A 24,509-nucleotide genomic window follows, 5' to 3' on the forward strand; every position below is an offset into this window, starting at 1 on the left:
TCAAAGTACAAATGAATCATGAGACGATACCGGAGAATAAAACGATACTCCTCTTTTTGTTTTTGTTTTCTTTTTATAAAACAACTTATTTTTCTCCTATTATACCTTCTTTCAGTGATTTTGAAAACAAATCTACAATGCCGCTTGGAGTTTAATAGAATCCCCAATTAAGGCAGTTCCATTGGATCATCAACATATATAATAGGTGGCTACCCATATTCAATGGCATGGACTAGTTGCTTCACATTATTTTTTATGCAGAAGAAAATTTCCAAATCATCCCACTTGATCTATATGCCAGGTTATGCTCATCTTGTTTTTCTCCATCTCCACTTGCCATTTTCTAACATATCCATATCACCCTATGGGATGTCTACATGTAGACAGACATGAAAGTTCACTTGAAAATTCAGACCCCTCGGTTTCAGGTGTTCCTTCTCTCCATGACTCCATGTGCAAATAAAATACCAAGTGGATTTTCATATATTCTCCACAGCTATTTAACTTAACCTTTTTTTTCAATCAAGAGCTATTTAACTTAATCCACAACTTGATCAGAGTGACAGTGTCTAATTATACTTTACAGCTTTAGGGTCCCATTGAATCTTCCACTTTGTAGCTGGCTTTACATGCGCAGCTTAATTAGGAAAGAATATATACAATATTTTGGAAAAATTTATAACATTTTTTTTTTTTTTTTTCCTCAATAACCAGTTGCAGATTTGAAAGGTAAACTTCTCCAACCTTTTCATCGACCGTTCAAGTGAATTGAGATATGCGCTATACATATCTCACTACACCTCAATGAATTTTGAGTGCATTTTGAGAGTGGATGAAAATGGTTGCAGAAGTGAAATATATATATATACTAGCCAATTAGCCGGCCTGCTACATTGGTAGTTCACAATAATCTAACTGATTTTACTTTTATCAAACTATTAACAACTACAATATAACATTACCCAACATTATTGGCAAAGTATTGACTGGCCTTTCTCCACTGAAATATAATTGATGCATCAGTAGCATAAAAAATTAATAGGGGGCTGCCATATGAAATTAAGTTTCCTTTGTACTAATTCTTTTGAAGAGTAAGTATAATATTTCTTTCAAGGAAACTAAAGACAGTAGTTCGTTGTAATCATGTTCAATGATATAGTTTTCATCAACACATTGTCAATCTCTTAGTTGGAAATTGATTAATTCAAATCTAAGAAATCTAGCAAAAAAAGAAAGAAGTTCATTGACAAATTCATTTAATTAAAATTAGTATATGGTATGCATAAATTGACCAAACGTTGGGTATTTTATATCTACCTCCAAACTATATGCCTCTGATTTAATGTGCATTTAACCTTGAACCTCTCAGGGAACAATAATGTAGATAAGTTTATATTTAAGGAAAACAAAAATATATACTAACAAAAACTGAATATGGTAATTCTCATGATAAAGACTCTAATGTCGCCGTTTTCTATCTTGGCGCGTATTCGGCATTGCCTCTCTGCATTCGTGGTGGAATGGTAGCTCCTCAACGCCCATGAACACAGTTCCTCCAAATTTTTTGGCATAACCTTCTTTGTTTTATTGACATTATTCCAACATCTTAGATCAAGCTTTAAACCTGTAAAGATAAAATCCAACTCAGTGGAAGAAATTCGTACCAATTTTAACACTGAAATCCAATCTAAAATAGTAATTAGGTACATAACTCATAAACATTGCAACTTAATTACTAACTAATTGGAACAGTCTAGTAAGCATGTTGAGATTTTTCTCTAAAAACTATCACACACAAATTAATATAATAATACTTTAGAGTTCAAAGCGGCACAATAAAAAGGAAACCAGGTAACCCACTAACTTAATTGAATGAGATAACAATGGAACAAACAACGTTAGTGTGGTTATAATCTACTTGGGTATGTGCCCTGAATACCCACTTTAAAATTTTCCGCAATTACCCAATTACTTCGCCTAAAACTGCTCTACGGACTGTTAGCTTTCATAGTTCATCTCATGTATACCCCAAATTCTGATCCAACACATCCAAGTATCAAACACTCTCATATAGCTAAAGCTATATAATTTTGAAGTAAAAATCTTTGTTTATCAATATGTGACCCCAATAGCAGTACCCATTAACATTGAAACTTAGATTATCCAATATGAGAGTGTTTGATATATATATATAATTCCAAAGTGAATCCAACATAGAGAGGAAGGATCATCTTACAACTTTTTTTGGGTATAACACCATTATACAGTAGCTAAAATTGTATGTTGGCTGTGTCTCGATTTCAACCGGCGATTACCTGTATCAAGTCATATAAGGTGGGTCATATCTAAAGCACTTGTCCTCTGGAAGTCGCTGGAAATTTTATTTGAAGAGTAAAATGAAAGGAAAAAATTATTTTGTACATAGAAAGAGAAAGGAATTGAACCTAACCTCTTAATTATGAGTTTGTCTACGGAGACGGCGGTCATCAGCCAATGTTCTCATATTTGGTAGCATGCACATATTTTCCTCCATGTTTGAAGCTAATATTGTTCACTAACACAAAGAAAGTGAACAATATAATAGTTTGTATTCACAAATAGTGATACATTAAGTAAGCACTTCATACCATAACCAAACAAAATAATTGACACCTCAATGACACCTCAAAAGAAGATGGTCCAAACACTTATACAAATCAACACCTGTACCAAACAACACCTTGTTGCACAACAATCTGTATGTTATTCACCTCAGTTATAGAAATTACCCTACAAATAACATTGAAGGAAAATAGGGTCCACATACCAGTTTCTAGCTCTGGAATTAATGAACCTCCGAGTGGATTCTATAACAACCCAACCACTGATCTGCTTGCCTCTTAAGAGGAGGCGGATAAGTTTTCACTGAACCTAGCTTTCACATGGCGCATGTGGGACTGGAAATGGGCACACTCCAGGCATCTTCTACACGCCTTGCATCTAGTAGGTTCGACCTTCTGGTTTCTCTCCTTGTTTCTTGAGCAATTCCCGATGAGTAGTTTCTTCTTGATTGAAGTGGAACAATTGAAAGGTTTTCTACAAATAAATTGTGGAGCTGATCAACGTAGTTTGAGTGTTGTGTCACACATGAATGGACGGAAGCCCTTCTCCTGGGAGGAACATAGACGGAGAACAACGGTATGTGGATGTTCCATGCACACATGGCACTTGGTTTCTTCTGATCCCATTCTTTAACATCCTCTAAAAGGGGCTTAGGCAGATACTGCAAGGAGCTCCTCGAACTGCAAGGATAAGGAGATGCCTTGGATTGATCAAATGATACAGAAGAATTTTTTCTTCCTTTGGCATTTTGGAATTTGCAGCAGTTACCACTAAACATTACTATATTCTATGAAACCACCTTAAAAAATTAGACTAAAGATATTCAATTAAACACCACCATATCAATCAATGATTAAGCCTTGTGAGAACCTAGCAATTGAATATTATTTTGTTTAACTTTTTAGCTTGCAAAGTATTCTATTAATAGCTTACTAAATGAGCTGTGAAGGGCCATACCTTATGGCAAACCTACTCAAAGACTTTGTGCTAGGTGGTTCCAAAGAGTGGAGAAACCAAAGGCTTAAACTATGCTCCCTATAAAAAACTTAAATTGTGGCCCCTTTGACGAATCCCATTGAAATTGAGCTCAACTATGCTCCCTATAAAAGACTTAAATTGTGGCCCCTTTGACGAATCCCATTGAAATTGAGCTCAACGGTTCTATTCCTAGGGAAAAAAATCAAACAATAACTTAAAAAAGAAAAAATGGAAAAAAAAAAAAAAAAAACAGGGGCTTAACTTTAAAAACGGCATCTAATCTCTAGCAGTAACCACACCTAAATCTAATGACAGTACTATTGAAGCACCATGGTACCAAATTAAAGCCCTACATCAAACAAAATATTTCATAGTAGGATACCAATAATAAAAGAAATAACAAAAAACCATTTAATGACCAAGCATTCCCATAAGGTGAAATCTATAATTCTAAAACTTTAAAAACAACTATCGATGGGAATGTCTTGAAGAATTAAAACGATTTTGATAAGAATAAAAAGAGCATATTTATCTACAAAAGAGAATGGAACATGCATACCAAGTATTGGGCATATTTTTTGGAATAAAGATCTCCGAGAACAGATGACTTTAGTAGGCAATCCTAACATCAAACAATAAATGAAATAAGGGAAACACAATCAGTAAAACACAAAATGGAAGAAAATTGATTTAACAACCACTCTTAGTTGAATTCTAACAATTTTTAGTAAAGGAAAGCTTTAAAAGAAGGCTATGACTTATGTGCCAAGAACTAAAGCCTTAAGAAAATGGATTAAGAGGTGGCTTGAACCAATGCATTAGTAGAATCAAAATTGCCACTAATTCTATGAAAGCTGCTAGAGGTAGACTTAAGGAACCGCTATAGTGTTCTCTGAATAAAGCAACTATTGATATTAATATACTATTACTTCAAAAGCAAATCTAGCTTCAGAAATTAAAAAATAAATAAACAAATAAATCTACCACTCACCTTGGCAGGTTGGTTTCCACCACCAAGCTCTGGGACGAAGAGAGCAATAATTGGATCAGTAGGAGACCAACTAAAGTCTATAACATTTTGCACCTTCAAAGATTTCTTGTCAATAAGAGTGAAAGTCTCTGTTTCATACACAAATATCACATTTTTCCCCATTCTAGCAAAATACTTGTCGTTGTTTCCACCAGGCCATCTGAAAAATAATAACAATAGTCTAATTACTAATTACAATGACACCATTCTGAGACACTCCTTTGGGACAATTTAAGCTATAATAAAATATATAAAAGCTATGGGTGAATTTGTATTCAGCTTCAAAACATATGACACTTGAGACACAATTACCGCATAACAGGCCATAGGCCATGAAACCCCAGACTGGCCTCCAATCACAATATCATCATCACTTCCTTCAAACTTCCTCATCACTTTTCCAGTTCTCACGTCAAAAATGTTCAACACGAACCTCTACATCAAGAAAGATATCAAATGAGAAATAACTTGATATGCCAATCAATATAGGATGGAATGAAAGTGGCGTATGCTCACATGTGAATCGCAAGAATTGCTTGGTTCGTGACTGCTATATGCCTATATGTGACCAAGAATTTCTTTCCAGGAGAGAAATCAATGAGCTTAACCTGTATTATTCCCATCAGAATTGATGTGAGCAAAAGAAAACCAAAGAATTAAAGAAGGTGTGGCTAGAAAATAGTTTCAGGATCTCATTGAATGTGATCTCTTGAGGGAAAAACATAATTTTCAGTTAGTATTAGCTATACCCCGCCATTTTTTATTGCACTATCATACTGTTATTAGAGTACTACAAATTTTGGATTTACTTGAATCACATTTATTTTTGCTTAGATGTATCGAGTAATCATTCTTAGCTTTGTTTGGCAGTTTTGGATAGATAATTTGGTAGGGGATAACAATTTTTTCTAACCTGAGGATGGGGATAACGCATGAGGCATTTAAAGATAGTTGCACCACCCCAAACAACAGCACCCTGCCTGAGAACTGTGGCCAAGTATGTCCCATGACGGGACCACTGTACCAAATTATCAGTCTAAAACTGCCAAACAAAGCTAAGAATGGTCACTCTATACATCTAAGCAAAAATAAATGTGATTCATGTAAATCCAAAATTTGTAGTACTCTAATAACAGTATGATAGTGCAATAAAAAATGGCGGGGTATAGCTAATACTAACTGAAAATTATGTTTTTCCCTCGAGAGATCACATTCAATGAGATCCCGAAACTATTTTCTAGCGTCTAACGTCAAAGGGTGATCATTGTGAATCAGTAGGATTAAAAATATTTAAATACAGCTAACCATATCCTTAATCATAAAAAATTAATGGAGGAAGAGAAGATGTACTTTTGCATCCAAGTAAAGGGGCAACACCTGTAGCTTTGTTTCTCATAATCTAGAACAATATGGATTTTATTTGATCTGATTATTATATGGCTTTAGGTGTAAAGGTTGGTGCTTTTGCTGTCACCCACGATTACCAGTTGTGAATAGCTATCTAGATATAAGCTTGAGCTAGTCACACAGAAATACTATTGAAAAACTATCTTAAATTATCTAAATTAAAAAACAACTAATATTCTTAAACTAAAACTTTCTTTGCAAAGTTAAGCAGCGTTTGATCTTACTGCATGATTGTGAATAAGCAAACCTGGTGATGCTCCAATAAAACAACTAAATCCGACGGAGTCATTATTTTTTCTATTTGTTTGACCATAACTTTAGTAATATTTATGGGAAGTCCTAGTGAGGTGTTGAGCAAACAACATAAAGGTGGGCATGAATGAAAACAGGTTGAGGCAACTACACTCTAAGATTAGGTAGTACTGACCCACATTGGAAAACTTAAATCCATATGAAGTGCAATTTGAAAAACAGAAGGCTGGGTTAACATTATCTTAATCGAAACGTGTAACACCAAATAGTTATAGATAATTAAACAATGAGCGCATCCACATTTGTGAAGCAGGGACATATAGACTCGATACTATATAAAAACATCACATACATATTTGGAAGTTTCAGGCAAAAAATGGAATGAACCCAAATGATTAAGAATTTGATCAAAATAATACCTTGACGGTTCCAAACCTATGAAAGAGGGCCTTAAGATCCTCACGCATAACCGCATCCTTATCGTCTTTATCAATCACAGTTGATGTTTTTTCTCTAGCAGATGCTTTCTCTTCACTTTCTTGACAGCTATCTGCAGGAGACTTTTCATCATTCTGAAGAACAACATCTTCTGTAATTTTGACATCTAACACCATACCTGTGTACCGATAGTGCGGTTAAGTAGCAATATGATCAAAACCCTCCAAGGGTCACTAAAATGCTGCTCTTGGAGGAGCCTAATTTTAGAAGGCGGAGGTTTCCATGTGTTATCGGGATCTTTTCTTCTGTAAGCCTCATCTCACTTTTGAGCAACCGAAAGAACAGGTGATTTTATTGGACACTTTCTGCACGTGTTTCTCTTCTTGCTTTCCACAGAGTTGTCGTCTAAAGTTTCTCCTTGTTCTGAGTTGCTCAAGTAAAGAGAAGGAGCCTTCTTTGGTTTTTTTGGCTTTGGGGTCACGGCTACTTCCTCCTTGCCTTTAACCGTAGTGGATTGAAGGAAGTAAGGAGAGACAACCCGAAGGTGAACCTCTTTCACTTTTTTCTTTCTCTTGGAATGCAAAATCTTCTCCTCCTTTGGTTGCTCCATTTCTTGATGCATTTCCTTCTCATCAACTCCATTATGAATGGGATTTGAATAGGACAAACTTTCTTTGGAGTTATTCTTTCGCAGGTAAGAAGAAGCCTTGATTCCTGATTTTCACTTTGGGGATTTCAATTTCTCCGGAGCCACCACGTCCTTGTTGCTGTCTTTTATCTGTACCTCTTGGTCACACAACTTTGTTGTTGGCGACTGATGAAAGTAAGGGGAGACAACAGGAAGTAGAACCTGTTTCTCTTTTTTAAACCTGTTTCTCTTCTTTTTCTCTCCTTGGAATGCCCCATTTCTTCAAGCAATTTCTTCTCATGAACTCCAGTGGGATTATCTAATTTCGCATATCGAACAATTTATTAGTTTAATTTTGCAAGAAGAATAAGAGAAAGGGTTTCAAGAGATGATTTTTTTTTTCTGTGTTCGGGTGTTTTGTACAATTGAAGAGAGAGTATGGAAAGAGGGGTTTTGTTTTTTTTATATATTTTGGGTTACGAACAATTGAAATCGGCAAAAAAAAGGTGTAGAATTCATTTTTTATGCCGAATTATTATAAAATCTGATGTGTCAGTCTTAGAGAAAAAAGGGGGGCTGATGTGGGTCACTGGGAGCATTCTCAACTACTCAGTATTCATGGCCTTTGATAGGAGCTGGCTACCTTGACAGCTCACTACATTCACTAGATTATAGCCGGGATCTTGAGTTAATTTAACAAAGAAATCTGAGAGGGTAACTTAGTCATTTGACTTTCTATTCAAAAAAAAAAAAAAAAACCGACTCTCTTCTCTTTCTCCTCACTCTCTCTTCTCCTCACCATTGAGAAACTTAACCAGGCTACAACTCTCTCCTCTCTCACACTCCCTCACCACCGAATCACCACTCTTTTCAAAGAAAAATCTTAGCCCAATTCGTATGCTTAAATTTTTGGGCATACATTACTACATTGTTTTTGGTTTTATACCTAAAACAAACTTGGTTTGGAAACAGAAAACATACCCCAATTCAGCATAGATTTGTTGTCACTCATGGTTTATGACAGGACTTTTTGTGTACGCTTTATGTCTATTTTTATGTCAACCAAGTTTTAGATTACAAGTTGAATTCACAGGTCGATTATTGGTTGAAGATTGCAGGTTGAATTTATAAGCTTGCTGCCGAAAAAATTATGAGAGGACTTTAGGACTTTGGGTCATAGAGTTGTTGCCATGCCAAACAATTTAGGATAGAAAAAATATGACACTAATCAACTCCAAGTTACTGCATTGACAACATACAAGAAGCGCACCCATATAAAAAATAGCATAGCATTGAATTACTTTTTACACTAGCCAATTAGTCCGCCTGCGGCCGGACCTGCTACATTGATAGTTCACGATTAACTATTTTTACTTTTATCAAACTATTAACAACTACAATACAACATTACCTACCGTTACCTTCCATTAGTTGAATTACCTACCATTGGCAGAGTATTGACTTACCTTCCTCCTCATAAGCCAATGTAAATGAATCCTTAGCTTTCAATAGATTAGCTGATAAATTGAATATCGGAGAGTGAGAGCGATTAAGGTTTTAATGGAGACAACAAAGGGTTTACAAATGCCATGACCACTGACCAACAATAAAAAACGATCATTTCACATGATTTTCGACATCAGTGTGTATAATTAGTTTCAAGTAATGAAAAATAGCATTTGAAATCATTCGGGTCATAGATAAATGCATTTTAAGATTTTAATTCAATGCAACGAAATACAGATATATAAACCATGAGAGTTAAATATAGAGTGGGGTGAGTGTTGTTCACTCCTTTGCACGTGAAAGCATGTGGAAATCTTAGTAAATAGTTGATGTATAGCTGTACAATAGTTGGTGTATATTACAGGCTCGTCTGTGTTCATTATAGATTAAACAGTAAAGCTAAAAAAAAATCATGTACAAAGCTATTGAGACAGAGTGCAGAGACAGAAGGCACAAAAGAACGCCTAAGAAAAGACTAATATCATTTACATATACAGAGTAAGTAAAGTTAGAGCCACTGAAGTTCTTTATGTCTGGCAAGTTCTTTGTTGTAGATAGTGACAAAATATCACAATTGTCAGAGCAAGAGCAAGAAGAGATTTGTATGAATGATTACATTAAAGATAATTGAAGAAGTTCCTTGTACCAGACATTATAAAATCTAAAGTTTATGCGGGGTTTAACTTGTAACCTTATGGTTCGACAAAGACCATCTTTGCGCAAGTTCATATTTGTATTGTAGAATTTGAGCCATTACTTGATTTAGAAGTGTTTTGTAAGTAAGCGGTAAACGTGATCGGGCGATGGCTTGTGGCATATGCCCATTAATGTAATAGTTATGTGATATTGGTTGAGACTTGAGTCTAGCTTAATTCCCGAATTAAATGCAGATTCGTATTTTTTGCTTGGATTTTGAGCACCCAACATGACACCTTTGTCTCTTTATTCAGTCTTTTTCACACTTCATGTACTAAATCATGTTGCTTTGAATTTTGAGGCACTTATACGGGCGTAACTTTGTTGCATACATCTAGGCGAGAATACAATCGGATCCTTGTGAAAAAAGCACGGTGGTGATGCCTTCTCGCCTTATGAGCATTGAGAACCATATTCGGAGGATCAAGGGATTGGATTCGACGCCACGCTCACGAGAATAAGTGTGGTTGATTGTGTATGCAATTGGTATCAATAGAAACTTCGGGATCTGAGCACAATTATGTTGCATTTGAGACTCATCTCTTGAACAAATTTTACATCATTTTTGTCGGCCTCTTGCCAAGATATTAACTCAAGTGATAACATATAAGAGTTGGTAAAAACAATGCCGCGTATGGTAGAAAAAAAAAAATACACAAAGTTTAAATTTTGTTTTCATACCCACACCCTTTGGCAACCGGTTCGGAATGCTAGACCAAGACCAGCATTCCCCACTGTCAACATAACACCAATCGACAGTATCACCTAAAATTGTCGCCTCTATGTGCTTGAATAAGACACTACGTCTCAAGGGCCGGCCTCAACGGGTTGACATTGAGGAAGGGGTCCCTTTTGTATATAAATCCAACAGTGATTTTCAATCATAACTTGTTTCATTTCCTTTGAGCCTTCTTTGCAAGAGCCTAACATCAAGAAAAAGGCTTTCAAAATAAGATCAACAGATGATCATACAACTACTATAAGTTACTTTTATTTATGGGCCATTTATTTTCCTTTTTGTTCTTGCTATAAAATCTAAAGTTTGTCTGGGGTTTAACTTGTAACCTTATGGTTCGACAAAGACCATGCTGCGCAATTATGACCAAGTAAACATTTAGGTTTCTCTACCCAAACTTGAAGCATAAGCAATATTTTGAATGGCATAAAAAATTCATAGAAAATGGGAAGGATTCACTACGTACATATAAGATATACCACCATTTTTGTAACGCCCGTATTTTTTTAAAATACATTTTTATCTATTTATTAATTAATTAAATTAATTATTTTCAAAATTCATCGGATTGGATTCGGGATACGTGGGCCTGGTTTTGGGCCCGAGTCTGTGTTGGGCTTGGGTTTCGGACCCAAGTATATAAACACATTGTTCTGGAAAATAGGGTTAAGAGAATAATAAAATATTAAAAATGGAGGCAGAGCTTGAAGCTCGTTTGCTCGAGTGGTAGAGTGCGACGGCTCGGACTCGGAGGAATTCGTAGGAGTTGTTCATACAGGTGAGTAGCTATTTTGCTATTTCACCGGATTTATAGTTGTCGCATATCGGTATACTGTTTAATGTTTATGTTTTTTTATACTGTTCATTATATTGTTTTGATTCGACGTCGTGTTGTCGAGTTGTTAAAACCCGAGTGAAACTCGGAGTTGATATAGAACTGTCGAAGTTATGAACAAAGCGTTCATGGGAGTATGACCCATGAAACGACCGCCTTTGATTAGGTTGTTTTGTTTTTGTGGGATCGGTTGTGGGGTTAGTGCGATTGCCATTGGTGGTGATTGGAGGTCGTCATGGGCGCTGGTGAAGCTTTTGAGGGAGGCCCAAGGAAAATCGCTCAGTTTAAAAATCACTAGTAATAGTTTATGCAACTGTTATTGTTGGTTTTCGTTTTTTATTGTGGATGATGGGGTTAAGTATTGGAGATTGGTGGTCGATTTGTTGGGATGGGTTGTAAGGAAGGCGTCTTTGTCATGGGTGTTGGAAAAGGTCATTTGAAGCTCGAAGCTTCATTAATGGCGATTCGACCAAACCTCCTTGAAAAAAGCAGTTTGAACCGTTTTTGGTTGATTTAATGGGTTGTTGATGTATGTGTGAATGTTGGAATTTGATGGGGCTGTTTGAGAGCTTAGAGAAGCCATTAATGGCGGTCCACGATTTTCGATCTAGATTTAGAAAGAGTGTTGATTGTATGATTTTCGGTTTTGGCTTTTGTTAAAGTTTAAAGGGTTTTCATGAGGAGGGAACCGACTTGATGAAATGGGGGAGATGGTGGTGGCGGAAATTTGGGGTGGCGGTGGTGGAGGAAAATTGGAGAAGATGAACAGTAACCCATTTCGAGTTTGGGCTTGGTTCTTTGGGCCCGGTTTTAGTTGTGATTAGTTGGGCCTTAGTTGGTTTGTTAGCTGGGCCGAAATGTTTAAGTTGTTTGGGCCCGGTTTGTTTTAGTTGTTTGGGCCAACCTTTTATTTGTTTTGTTTGGGCTCTTTTAGTTTAAGTTGTTTTGGACCGGACCACATTAGTTATTTTTGGACCGAACCACTTAACTGTTTTGGGCCAGTTTCTAATAGTGCTTGGGGCCAGTCCATAGGACTTAAAATAGATCTATATGGGTCTTTCAACTTTTAGACTTTCGGGTTCTAAGGTTTGGGCTCGGCTAGTTGGGTCCGAACGTTTTTAAATCATGAGCCTATGAGCCATGCACATTGACCTTAGCCATGAACCATGGCTATGACTCTAAACTTTCGAACATGGAAATGCTAGTTTGACTTTGACCATGCAAGTTTGACTTTGACCATTGACCGTTGACTGTGGAATGTTGACTTTTTCAGTTTTCAGTTTTTCACACATTTGATTATATGGACAAATATAGTAATAAAATATTGTCGGAAATTGTATAACTTGGTTGGTCATTATCTAATTAAGATTTGACGTTGATATTGTGATATTATATAATATGTTGGGATATATATATATATAATACAATAGGTTTGGGAGGAATAAATGTATAGACACTCCATTATTATATATGTGAGATGCTACTATGAGATAGTATAGTATTGATGAATATTTGCCCACGGGAGTGTGGTGAAGTGCAATAATATATTGGCACGTGAAAGAATGAAAACGGTTATGAGATATATTGAGATACTTGTAAATATTGTGGCTTAGTGCAATAAGGTAATTGACCTGCACGTGATATAGTGGAATTATTATGAGTCATAAATGTATGACACCGGAATAAATTACGTAACGAAAATCCTAGAACCTGACTACCACAACTCATGTGATTGGCCCTTCGGGCGTTTGAGTTAATCTGAATGGCCTTCGGCGTAAAGTAATGTGATTGGCCCCTTCCCGGCGTTTCAGTTAAATTTGAATGGCCCTACGGCGTAAGCCAAATAGTGGCTTGATTATTCCGTTAAGCAAAATAGAACGATGACGCCGCGATATTTTATGCCGAATAGTGGCATTACTTACATAATTGCTTCCGTGTGAGGATTTACGGTGTCGCGGCATCCATTTCGGTGGTGGTTACGCACTGAGTGGTTCATTATGTAAGGGGAGGCATATGGATGTACATGTCGGGCGTTGGGTAGCGATTGTGGTAGTCGGGAAACTAGGTAAGACATAGATCTGACGTGAATTTTAGGGACACGCAAAGAAAGCCTGAAATAATCTAATTATGGTAATATGCTTGGTTGGTTATTTGTTTAGTTAGAACCTAAGGCGCCTCGATGGAGGAACTACATGCCTTATTTATGATGCGTATAGTTTGTTGTGTGGTTAGTGGGAAGTTAAGGCGCCTCAGTGGAGGAACTACCTGCCTTAATTATTGTACTTGAGTATGTCATATTAGTCGTTGAAAGTTAAGGCGCCTCGGTGGAGGAACTAACTGCCGTATGGATTATGTATATATTTGTATAAGTAGATGTTGTTTTTAGAGCTACTCACACCAGCATTTTTATAATGCTGACCCGATTTGCATGTTTGCTTATCGGGTGTGTTCATTCAATGAACATAGTTGATAAGTTTTGATGAGGTTTAGTGTTGAAGAAGAGTGGTTCTTCGATTGTGGTTTTGCGTTAAGCGTTGCATCTCGAGGATTTGTTTTTTTTCCCTTGAGGTGATATAGAATTTCAGACTAACAATTTTTGTATTTCATTTGTAAATTTTATTAAGGAGTTATTGAAATGAGAGTTGTAACCTAATTTTATTTGTGAATCTTTGTCATGAAGAAGACTTTTGTTTAAGTTAAAATTTTTATTGGTTTTTATTATCCGCATATTTAAACTGTTTATGGGTTTTTGGGAGTTGAGAGTGCGTCACACCTCGGAGATCGAAGAGTCGGGAACAAATAATGTTTTTCCGAATTCTGTCGAAATTCGGGGTGTGACAATTTTCCACGAAGCACTTAACATCTTCATTTGTGGAAGAATAATGACTATCTGTTTAATAAAGCATACATACAAAATTAGATTTAACTGCAATCACAATCATCTAGTAGGGCAGAGAAAGGCTCAGGTAAAATCTTCAGATACAATAGTGTACTATTATTCAAGTTGTTCCTTGTTTTGCAGATCAGTCCAACGCCTAAACTGGAAATTTCTCATACTAAACTTATTGCAAGAAAAAATAGGACACTAAGTGATCGAATTGTAGTGTATCTCTTGAATATAGTTATAATGGTCATATTGTGACAATTTTCAAAATCCTAATAAAGAATAAACAACTATGAAAGCAGGTTATAATATGTTAAACATGCTACATAAATCTTGGGTTCCCTACATACCTGTAGCCTAGCCTTCCTCTCTTCTTTGCGCTGGGCCACAGCAACGTACAGAAGGTTTTCGTCCAATCATCTTTCCATTCATTTCGTTCACCTAATAAGAAAATGCATACTTTTAAGAGCTCATAATGTATTATGTATGTATGTGTGTGTAAATATGGTGGGATCAAAGACAACATACTGCTTTAGCAGCATCCTTAGGAGTAGAAAATGCAACAAAACCATAGCCCATGCTTTGCCCTTGCATATCGCGCTTGATCTGCAGAAAACCAAAGAAGGATGTGGTTACATACATCATAAGAAAAACGAATAAAATAACATGAAATAAATTTTCCATAATGCTAGGTCATACCGTGTGGGATGTTATCGTCCCAAATTGAGAAAACAACTCCTTCAGTTTCTCATCACTAAAGTCATCATCAAGATTTTTCAAATATAAATTAGCACCCTGTAGTTTATCGACTTTACCATTGCTTTCTTGTTCAAATTTGGACTTCAACTCAGCCTTTCTTTCAGTCTTGCTCTTAGCCAGCCCAACGTACCAGACCTTATCATTATGACTGTATCCGTTCATTTTCTCAATTGCAGAAGCAGCATCAGCTGACTTCTCAAACTTAACAAAACCAAAACCTTTAGATTTTCCACTGTTCGCATCCTTCATAACAGAGGCATGAGTAATGGTACCATAAGCACTAAAATTTTTCTTAAGGTCCTCATCAGTAAGTATTTCAGAAAAATTCTTTACATATAGATTGGTATCTTTTTCGGATCCGTCTGCTCGATGTCTCTCTTGTTTACGGACGAAAATACCAACAGAGATCTCTATATCATTCATCAACATTCCATCCAGACCTTTAATAGCATTTTGTGCAGCTTCCTCCTGCTCAAACTGCACATATCCATAACCTTTAGAGTGCCCATTCAAATCAGTGGCCACCTTGCATGAAAGAACCTTGCCAAATGTAGAAAAAGAATCATGCAAGTTCTTGTTATCTATTTCTGGGTCCAAATTCTTGATAAAGACATTAGCATGCATGTCCACTTTTGCGGATGCTAAGGTCTCGATGTGACAACATAATCCTGATGGGCTTCCCATTGAGAGGTGTGAAGTTCAATATCTCCATCGCAGATTTAGCTGCAATGTACAATTCAAATGATCAGACTGGAAAAGACCAACATAACTTCTAGTATGAGACCTTCATATATTGATTGATCTATCAAAAGAACATGTCGTCTTATAAAAAACAGAGCGAATATTAGATAGCAAGGTCGGGTAAGGAACAAAATGTTAGTCCAACAATCAAACAATAATTAAAATAACCGCATATGGCAGAAACTCAATTTGGCAAACAGACTGCTCAAACCTTCAAAAGTGACATATTCTTGTCCATGAACTGGGTAGATGTAAGCGTTTTCTGATAAATCATGCCACACGAATCCATTCTTATAACTCCTATAATGAAACAAAACAGAGAGAATTTTTATTAAACAAAAATTTGAAGGAAATTGATGCTGAGAGAGTTCTGCTTTAGAAGAAAATGGTTCCATTAATGAGCTCTTGCTTCATATTTCATGGTAATGGCGGTGAATAAGAAGTGGTAGGTTTTGTTTTGTTTTTTTTTTTTTCTTTCTGTATGGTGAAGAGTTTTGTTTTTTTATCTTTGTTTGGGTTACTAACAATTGAAATCTGCAAAAAAATGCGTAGATTTACTTTTTTTTTAAGAAAAATCTGATGTGTCAGTCTCAGAGAAAAAAAAGGGGCTGACGTGGGTCATTGGGAGCATTTCCCACTACTCAGTATTAATGGTCTTAGATTACTGATAACAGAGCTTAAGTTTACAAAGCTTTCAACGTACTTGAAGCTACACAAAACAGCTAATAAAATACAAACCAAGAACACATACTTCAACATTAAAACAATAAAAAATTTGAATTCAAAATCGCTAGCTATCCAATGATGAATTTAAGCTTGAGTTGAAATTCAAAATGGCGTTCCAGATTATTTTCGCTTTCCAACGTTCTGGTAATTAACAATCTACCACACCATTGACATTTCATCTTTGAATTCATCTAACCTGTAAATAAATAAATAAAAATGGTTAATGCATTTGTGAAAAACAATATGAAAAAAATAATAATAAAACAAATTAATGGTACAATACAATTAATTGAAATTAAACGAAATCCCGAAATTGAAGTCGAACCTGAAACAAAAAAAGCCTTTTGAATTTGATTGAAACGAACTTCGAATTGCATTTGTTGGCCTGTCATATAGTATTGTTATTGGTTTTTGAAGGGAGAGGGACATAAAAATTGATGGCGCAAATTGGACTGTTGAGGAGTTTGAGAGGGACAGAAACGAATTGGACCGAGATTTTTCTTTGAAAAAAGCGGTGATTCGGTGGTGAGAGAGTGAGAGAGCTGTAGCCTGGTTTCTCAATAGTGAGGAGGAGAGAGAGTGAGGAGAAAGTAGGGGTGCAAACGGATAGGTTTGGATTCGGATATGTCTGTATCCGAATCTTAATCCGAAAATTTATACCGATATTCGAATCCGAATTCAAATACGACGGATATTAAAAAATTTATCTGAATCCGATTTTGGATATTCGAATAAGATATCGGATAATATCTAATCCGAAAATTAATATTAATTAAAATTTTATTTGCTTTGAATAATTTATTTTACCACTATAAAAACTATTATAAGTATATATATTTGTCATTTATTATTATTATTTTGTTATTATAGTTTTATATTATTAGTTTATTATTTTATATAATATTTTATACAGTAATAAATAAATAAATAAATTATATATAATAATTATTAATTTTTTAAGTCGGATCGGATATGGTAGCATCCGAATCCGTATCCGAAACCAGTTTGGACATAAAAATTTATCTGAATCCGATATCCGAAAATTTCGGATAATATCTGATTTTTTGAATACAAATTCGAATCGGATTCGAATATTTGGATATCCACTTGCACCCCTAGGAGAAAGAGAAGAGGGTCGGGTGTTTTTTTTCGTTTCTTTTTTGTGAATAGAAAGTCAAATGACTAAGTTACCCTCCCGATTTCTTTGTTAAATTAGCTCAAGATCTGGGCATTATATATATATATATATATCGGGACGGCTAGATCGAGACATACTATTCTAACATACTATCTTGACATACCCAGCCCGACCCCGATTAAACAAAATCTAATGGCCGGATCTACTTCTAGAAAACCAAACAAATAATTTAAAAAAAAAAAATAAGAGCAAAAATGACATTTTTTGTTTTGCAAAAGGGAAAACTTTCTTCTTCTTCATTTGGACTTGGTGGCAAGAAGACGCTTCTATTCCAACACAAATTCTTCATCTTTTGGATGGGTATATTGTGGATCACATAATTTTAGTCATTTGCACGGGACGCCCAACAACATCAATCGGTCTAAAATTTTGAGTTTAGTAAAACAAATTGTTCTCTTGGTGCGAGACTCCACATCCGTAATTATGAGCTTGGGATCATTTTCATTGTTCCTCTAGTGAATATATCCGAGGAAATCAGCCAATAGAATTTAAGCTTTGATGATATTACATTACCCTTTATCCTACACGCACCAAAATATCGGCCCCGAGAGATGGCGGCAAATGAAAAGCGTGTGAGGGAGAATTTTGTTGCTAAACTTCTTGAACGAGAAGTTATTGAGGAGCACGAGGTTGTGAAAGAGATGATGGATGAGATTCACGAAGAGGAGGAGATGGTAGAGGTGGCTGAATATGTTTCGAAGAAAAGAAGAAGAAAAAGACTTATGCCGGAGACACTTTGGAGCCAAGTGGATTCAAACCGACAATTGATGAATTTCCCTTTTTTTATCTACCAGTCCTACGGGCCTTGGTTGCTGCGCGGTCGCGCCGGTGCATGCATGTGTATATCGGTATACTTCTTGTAACTTGCAAGTAAAGAGCGAAGATGGTGAAATAGCATTACGTGTTGGAAAATTCAGTGAGGGCAAAGTTCGTCTCTCAAGTCAATGAATTTTGAGGATTACTATCCAATGCACCACCTTGCGGTTAGTGTTCTAGTCAGATTTGAAACTGATTTTTCTTGAACAAATAGCTGGTTTTAGGAATTAGATTTTCTGTGGAAATTTGAATGTTAATTGTTATTTTTTCCTGAACAAAGGTTTCCTTTGCATCATTAATCTTGTTGTCGAGATACAAAGGAAACCATATCATGAACAACATTGGATATGAAACAGTTTTAATCAGCAGGGAACCTTCAATAAGCTTGCATACTATGAGAGGAAACAAACTCTCATGCCCTAACACAAACCAGAAAGCTTCAAGACAAGCTTCCGGAATGGATTCAACCCATGACAATACCATAAAGTGCAATAAAAAATCTTATGGAGTCTTCGGCATGGCTTCCACAATCTGTACTAAAATGATCCAAATATGGTTGTGTGTTCGGATTCTTTTTCATTTACATTATGAAATGGGACCTGGTGCACATGAGGCATAGGTCGAGGGATTATCAATAGCCCTTTCCCATTTCTCGACTCTTATTTCTTTTATGAGAGCCTTTCCCAGTAGTATTTTTTTTTAGTATTTTTGCCCGATCGAGAAAATGGGGTTTCTATTTAGCGATGAATGAAAGAAAAAAAAGTGTAACTTTTGGCAAAAAAATTTAAAATGACATTTTAAGCCCCGTTGTTATTTGTGGCCCATTCGCTTTTTTATTTGCTTGGTTTTCTAGAAGTAGATCCGCCATTAGATTTTGTTTGATCGAGGGTAAATTTGGGTATGTCAAGATAGTATGTTAGAATAGTATGTCGACCTAGCCGGCCCGTATATATATATATATATATATACATCCGCTCTTAGGCGGACGTCCATTTAATGGACTTTACTTAAAAACCGAAATTTCAAAATATAATCTCGCGAAGGGTTTTGAAGCAGGATCCTCAAAACTCTCTCGCTCGCTCCCTCTCCTATTCTCTCGCCAAACATAGAGTGACCTGCCTCCCCCTCTGTACTCTCTCCCTCTCATGAGGTTTCTCTTTTCTCTATTTCTCATCTTAAAATTCCGATTAAAAACGAGGTTGCAAATTCGCATGTGAAGAATGGTGGAGAGATTGAAGAGAAACAAAAAGAAAGTCATGTAGAGAAGTAACCTCAAAAACTGTTTCTTACAACCATTTTGTCTTTAGGATTTAGGACCAGTTCATGTTGTGAAGAATGAACATTACGGTTATCAAGCTGCAGTTTCGGTGTTATTCAATAATATTACTTGTCATAATCTTTCTGTGGTCACAGCTAAGGAGTGTGGTACCTTCTTGTTAGAGACTTCGAATAGCTGCTCGTTATTTGTAGATTTGGATGACTTGTATAAATATATCTCGTTATGTGTCTTTAACCCCTCCTGTGTATCGATTAGGAAGAACGATATTTATCTTTCTTTCAGCATTAAAAGCAGGATGGAAGTTCTTCTTAAGTAGCTGGAGGAAAAGGCGACCTATCCATATGGTATGATAGGAAAATATTTAGAATTTAGTGGCCTCTGTAAAAGTTCATGTCCCCAAGTTTTGTTGGTATTTTCGGGGTCATGAAGAAGCTGACAACGTTGTTCATCACCGGTTATGTGATGAGCCATTGTCTCAGTTATCTGGTTCATAGAGAAAATAGGAGTCCCCTTCTCTATTAAATGAAATATGCTCTATTATGGAGTACATTTTGAAGAATGTTCATTTTCTCGGATGTAGTGTTATGACTTGACTAAAGCGTTTTTTTGTTTACTGCTCTCCTGCCGACTCAATATTTCGATATTCAATAAGTTGTTCATTTGTCTTGCATAAAACATTAGATCTGTGATGATGATATGAGTTCTTTGGTACCTTTTTTTCTTCTTCTAAATTTAGATTTGTGAACCTCGAATATTTCTTTGACCGCTACATGAGCTCTTATTGTTAGAACTTAGTGATAGTGGATGACGAAAAAGATAGAACTTCTCGGGTACTCTAATAGTGTATGGTTTGGATGGTGATTACATATTGAGCGGTTGGCAAAACAAGCGTATATAACTTATTTAGATTTTTGTGTGTATATAATGTCTTTAACGTTTAGTATTTTAAAACGAGTCATAAAAATTGGTCGCAGCAGGTTGTAGACTACTATGAAGACGCACATAATTGATTTAAATTTCTCATATAACCGCATTAGTTGCATTTACCTAAGCTATATATTGGTCTACGGAACTTTTAATATCTAGTTGGATCATAATACTTACTTGGCGAGGGAACAATTAGAGTCTTGGTCTACTATGTTATATATGGGTTTTTCCTACCAGTTAATTTATGTAATGAAATGTACATGATATGTCTGTCAATGATCCTTGTTCTTGTGTAGCTGAGGAATCTATTATGGGCAACATCAAAACATGATGCATACCTGATAGAGAACTACTCTGTCATGCATTGGTCATCTCTGCTCTGAAGTGGTAAAGAAGTACTCAATGCAGCCAAACCGATTGTGCCCGCCATGGTGTGTAGGATCATTTTACACTGGAATCTTCATTTCTATTGAGACAGATCCATAAAGTGATTTGGTTAATGTTACTTCAACAGAAACGTGCTGGATCCTTCACACAATCACTTTCAAGAGTACAAATTAGCACCATGGCTGTTAAGGATAATCTAATGGTGGCTGGTGGTTTCCACGGGGAACTTATTTGTAAGGTAGTAGAATTTTCAGAATTCAAGGTCCCAAATGACGTGGGCATTAATTTTGAGAATTATAACTTAAGCATTTGAATCAAGCTTACATTTTTCTCTTTGGTGATTTATTATCTTTGCGATTATCCGAATCATACGAGTTGGCTTTTGTAAAAATTACCGATGGTGAGAATATTATCACCAATGCTGTGGACCTGTACCAAGCTGCTAAGTAAGAACATGTTCACCACCTCTCCTCTATCCTTTCTCTTTAAGTTCCTCTTGCACGCAACACGTATTTATTTGTGTCGTTGTTTGTGTTACGTATCTTTTGCAAATCTTACTTAGCCTATTATATATATTGATTAGTATAGTGGCTAGCAAGGTATCAATCCTACTCTAAATAACTAGTTGATAGTAATAGAAATTCCTAATCTAAATTACTCTAATGGATGCAAGTAAAAGATGTGGCTAAGTAATAAGTAATATATGGTTGATTTGATTTGAGATTTAAACTATGCATAAAATAAACTAAATTAAATATATATATATGAATCAAGAGAGAGAATATCTTGGGAGAGATGAATCCACCAAAATCATAGAATTAGTCTAATAGATCTACCTATCATGCTTAATATAAATCTCCAATAGAAACTCACCATACCTACAAACCTGATGCTCATAACCATGATGATAATATGTGGATTTCAACGCGTGCTTTCTATCTTTCCATTAAATACTTCTTCAATCTCCAATGATATCTTCTATCTAACCAAATTGTGCTTTAAGTGACATTCAATATACAACTCTAGGTGCCATGGAAAATCCACATGTGGCATTAACCATACAACTAATTGAGGTGCCATAAAGAATCCAATCATCACACTAGAACACTAAAAACTAGAAGAAAAGAATCTAGGGTTTGTGGTATTTGGCTCTAGACAATCTTGAATTACCCTAAGACCTCCTAACCTCCACAAGAGCGTTAGATCAATGGACGAATAAGAAGAAACTCAATGAGGGATTTAAACTAAAACATGATAGAAGAAGAACTAAACTAAAACATACTGAAAAAGGCTTCATCTCCCTCCCAAGAGAAGGGGAGATTAGCCCCTCATACTATGCTATGAACACAATATGAAAAGGAATAATCTTTATAGCTATTAATGGTGAAAAGGTCTGAACTTTCTTCTCTCTTAATTCTAGATCTAAGATGCAAAACTAAATTTCCTAGATAATGTAAACCGAGTTTTTTGTGCCTTATATATATTGGCTTACATGCTCGTGCGGATAGATATCCGAATCCTATGTTTATTTGGTGTCAAACTCTCTGTAATATTTCTAGAAGAAATCCTGGAAAAGTTAAAATCGGTTGGGCCAAAGTTGGACGTGGCCCACTTTGCCCCTCAGAGAAGCTATTTTTCCAAGCCGCAGACTTTTCGGTTTCCTAATTCTTGTGAAACTCTGACTTCTTTTCCATGTTGATCTCATCTTCCTATGAAGTCGAAATTAAGGCTTTGAGATCAGATTGAAGACTCTTCTAACTCAATTATTATCCTCTTTTAGAGTCCCATTAGGCTTGGCACTTATGGAGACAAATATGACATTTTTGCCCTCAGGCGCTTAGTGTAATTCGGTGACTCCTTTTTGACTTGTTTGACTTCTTTTCCCTCCATATTTCATATTTAGGTTCTTTGACCTGCAAAAACTCAAATTGCATCATATTAGAATATTTAAATATAAAATGGAGACTAAAATACACATAATTGGGGTTATAAATCATTACTTTTGAGCACTTATCACAACCCCCAACTAGCATTTTGCTAGTCTCTTAGCAAATATGTGGTATACTAGAGAAGTGTTCAAAGTTAACAATACTAATTAAATAATAAACTAACTCACTTTCTCAGGCATCGGTTGCATTTACCATATGCAACAAGGCCTTAAACCTTTAAGTTACCCTTAAAGGACGAGTTATAGCCTCGTGAGGGTTTTCAGTTGATATACCCACAAAATCAATTTTACATATGAACTATGGTGAAATCTAGAGAAAACAACTTTTTCAGTTAAAATGTCTAAATCAAAAGGTTACAACTTATCACACCCATGATCATAAAACATTAGGCTAAGGTTCTATTCATAAAGATAGAAAAGACCTGACTAATCATCCTAACTAGAGCTTATTCATTTTAACCATTTTGATTCCTTTCTCTTTTCCAAGCAACGGAATTTCTACCTCACCTTTGGATTAGTATTTCGACTTCAAATCTCACCATTTCATACACTCACAAGGAAATCTCTCTCAGATAAGTTTTCTATTTTACCTCTATATGCAGAGGAAATGAGTAAAAAGTATAACATCCCACATATTTAGTCAGAAAGACGGAAATTTGCAAATATATAAATAAAGTCTCATGGAAAGAATGTCAATCACATTTGAAGTGTCGGGTCCTTCACTTTAGCATCCTCTCACCTATTCTACACTTCATATCATACTTTGGTGATAAGTCGGGTATTAAAAGCGGGGCTTAGGACAAAGTTAACAAGAAAAGGGTAAAAAGGATTCAAAAATTTCTGAGAATATACTAAAGACTTTTTGCTTTTGACCTTCTTGGAAATTTTCTTCACTTGTAGACTGCAACACTTGACCTCTATCACTACTTTTGCTCAATTATTTATATTTCTTTTCTTTTTTTTTTTTTTTTTTTTTTTTCTTTGAGCAAAAGGAATGATTTTCTTCATTTGACTTTAGTAAAATTTCCTTCAAAAATCTTCTTCATTCTAGCTTTCTCTTTAGTCTTTAGAAATCCTCAGAAATATGGATAAGGCTGATAATATGGGATATACTCCTTATCTGGAGTTGGGTTTAAGATGATTGGTTTAAAAATAAAAGGTTTAATATATAAGGCTCAAAAGTGGTTAATATGATAATCCTACTAGGTGGGATAAAGGCTGATTGGTTCACTACTTGACTTATCAGTATGATATTCCGCTTTGAATAGACTACAAGACCTAATGGCTATCTCCCCAGTTGATGTCACCTCGTGATTGACCAAATCAAGAATAAATGAGACTACACAACTAATTTAAGCACTGAAAAATGGTTGAGTCAACTTGGACTCAGATTTACGTAAAAACTCTCCAAGAAATTAAAATTGAAAGGCTCAAGTCTCACAGGTCAAGTCTCTGTACTAATCATCTAGTTTGGTAGAAGTTTAAGTTGCTCTTTTAGTTGAAATTCCTCTAGTGGTGTATTATATGAACTTACTCTAGACTAAGACTTTTATCAGTGAGATCTATTTCTAGTAATAGAAACTTAGTCTAAAAAGTCTTACTAATCTCGGTCATGACTTATAATTTCCTATTTCATTAGCAGTTTAAACGATAAAAATATACTTTTCACCTAGAATCACCATAATTCACATATAAACTTTCCAAATATTGTAATTAAAATATTGCAAAATTTTAATT

At 35.6% G+C, this 24,509-nt stretch overlaps 2 protein-coding genes and 1 long non-coding RNA gene across 7 annotated transcripts; 1 reads left to right on the forward strand and 2 right to left on the reverse strand.

Annotated features, from left to right (window-relative positions):
- Positions 1 to 1,235: 1,235 nt before the first annotated feature.
- On the reverse strand, positions 1,236 to 9,541 carry LOC147510241 (eukaryotic translation initiation factor 3 subunit B-like). Of its 5 annotated transcripts, none has more exons than XR_015218773.1 (9): positions 6,885 to 9,539; positions 6,688 to 6,818; positions 5,126 to 5,217; positions 4,922 to 5,044; positions 4,571 to 4,769; positions 4,139 to 4,201; positions 2,450 to 3,281; positions 2,237 to 2,315; positions 1,236 to 1,624 (listed from the first exon to the last, which is right to left on the reverse strand). XR_015218773.1 is itself a non-coding variant. In XM_086602257.1 (8 exons), the coding sequence occupies exons 1-3, from the start codon at positions 6,880 to 6,882 to the stop codon at positions 5,032 to 5,034; spliced, it is 300 nt and encodes a 99-aa protein (XP_086458383.1). In that variant the 5' UTR covers positions 6,883 to 9,541; the 3' UTR covers positions 1,236 to 1,624; positions 2,237 to 2,315; positions 2,450 to 3,281; positions 4,139 to 4,201; positions 4,571 to 4,769; positions 4,922 to 5,031. The 5 variants fall into 5 exon arrangements, 3 of the variants coding, with proteins under 3 accessions (XP_086458383.1, XP_086458384.1, XP_086458385.1); XR_015218774.1 differs by lacking the exons at positions 6,688 to 6,818; positions 6,885 to 9,539 and adding an exon at positions 5,523 to 5,670 and having other exon boundaries at positions 2,450 to 2,719; positions 2,807 to 3,281; XM_086602257.1 differs by having other exon boundaries at positions 6,688 to 9,541.
- A 557-nt stretch (positions 9,542 to 10,098) lies between these two features.
- LOC147510242 (polyadenylate-binding protein 2-like) lies at positions 10,099 to 16,016 on the reverse strand. Its single transcript, XM_086599300.1, has 5 exons — positions 15,703 to 16,016; positions 14,691 to 15,473; positions 14,520 to 14,597; positions 14,342 to 14,432; positions 10,099 to 10,459 (listed from the first exon to the last, which is right to left on the reverse strand). The coding sequence occupies exons 2-4, from the start codon at positions 15,432 to 15,434 to the stop codon at positions 14,349 to 14,351; spliced, it is 906 nt and encodes a 301-aa protein (XP_086455426.1). The 5' UTR covers positions 15,435 to 15,473; positions 15,703 to 16,016; the 3' UTR covers positions 10,099 to 10,459; positions 14,342 to 14,348.
- A 3,500-nt stretch (positions 16,017 to 19,516) lies between these two features.
- LOC147510243 (uncharacterized) lies at positions 19,517 to 21,068 on the forward strand. The gene is made up of 3 exons (XR_015216752.1): positions 19,517 to 19,854; positions 20,734 to 20,868; positions 20,952 to 21,068. It is a non-coding gene; the product is annotated as an uncharacterized LOC147510243 (long non-coding RNA).
- Positions 21,069 to 24,509: the final 3,441 nt, after the last annotated feature.

Source organism: Coptis chinensis, chromosome 3 (genome assembly GCF_015680905.1).
Source record: "Coptis chinensis isolate HL-2020 chromosome 3, ASM1568090v1, whole genome shotgun sequence".
Lineage (NCBI taxonomy): Eukaryota > Viridiplantae > Streptophyta > Magnoliopsida > Ranunculales > Ranunculaceae > Coptis > Coptis chinensis.

Bases quoted from the DNA above. Each gene is read 5' to 3' on its own strand.
- LOC147510241 (XM_086602257.1), bottom strand. From the start codon at position 6,882: ATGGTGTTAGATGTCAAAATTACAGAAGATGTTGTTCTTCAGAATGAT. The intron at 5,218-6,687 runs GTATTATTTTGA...GGAATAATACAG, and splicing joins ATAGGTTTGGAACCGTCAAG to GTTAAGCTCATTGATTTCTC.
- LOC147510242 (XM_086599300.1), bottom strand. From the start codon at position 15,434: ATGGGAAGCCCATCAGGATTATGTTGTCACATCGAGACCTTAGCATCC. The intron at 14,598-14,690 runs GTATGACCTAGC...GGTTTTCTGCAG, and splicing joins GGACGATAACATCCCACACG to ATCAAGCGCGATATGCAAGG. The intron at 14,433-14,519 runs GTATGTTGTCTT...TTTTCTTATTAG, and splicing joins CTAAGGATGCTGCTAAAGCA to GTGAACGAAATGAATGGAAA.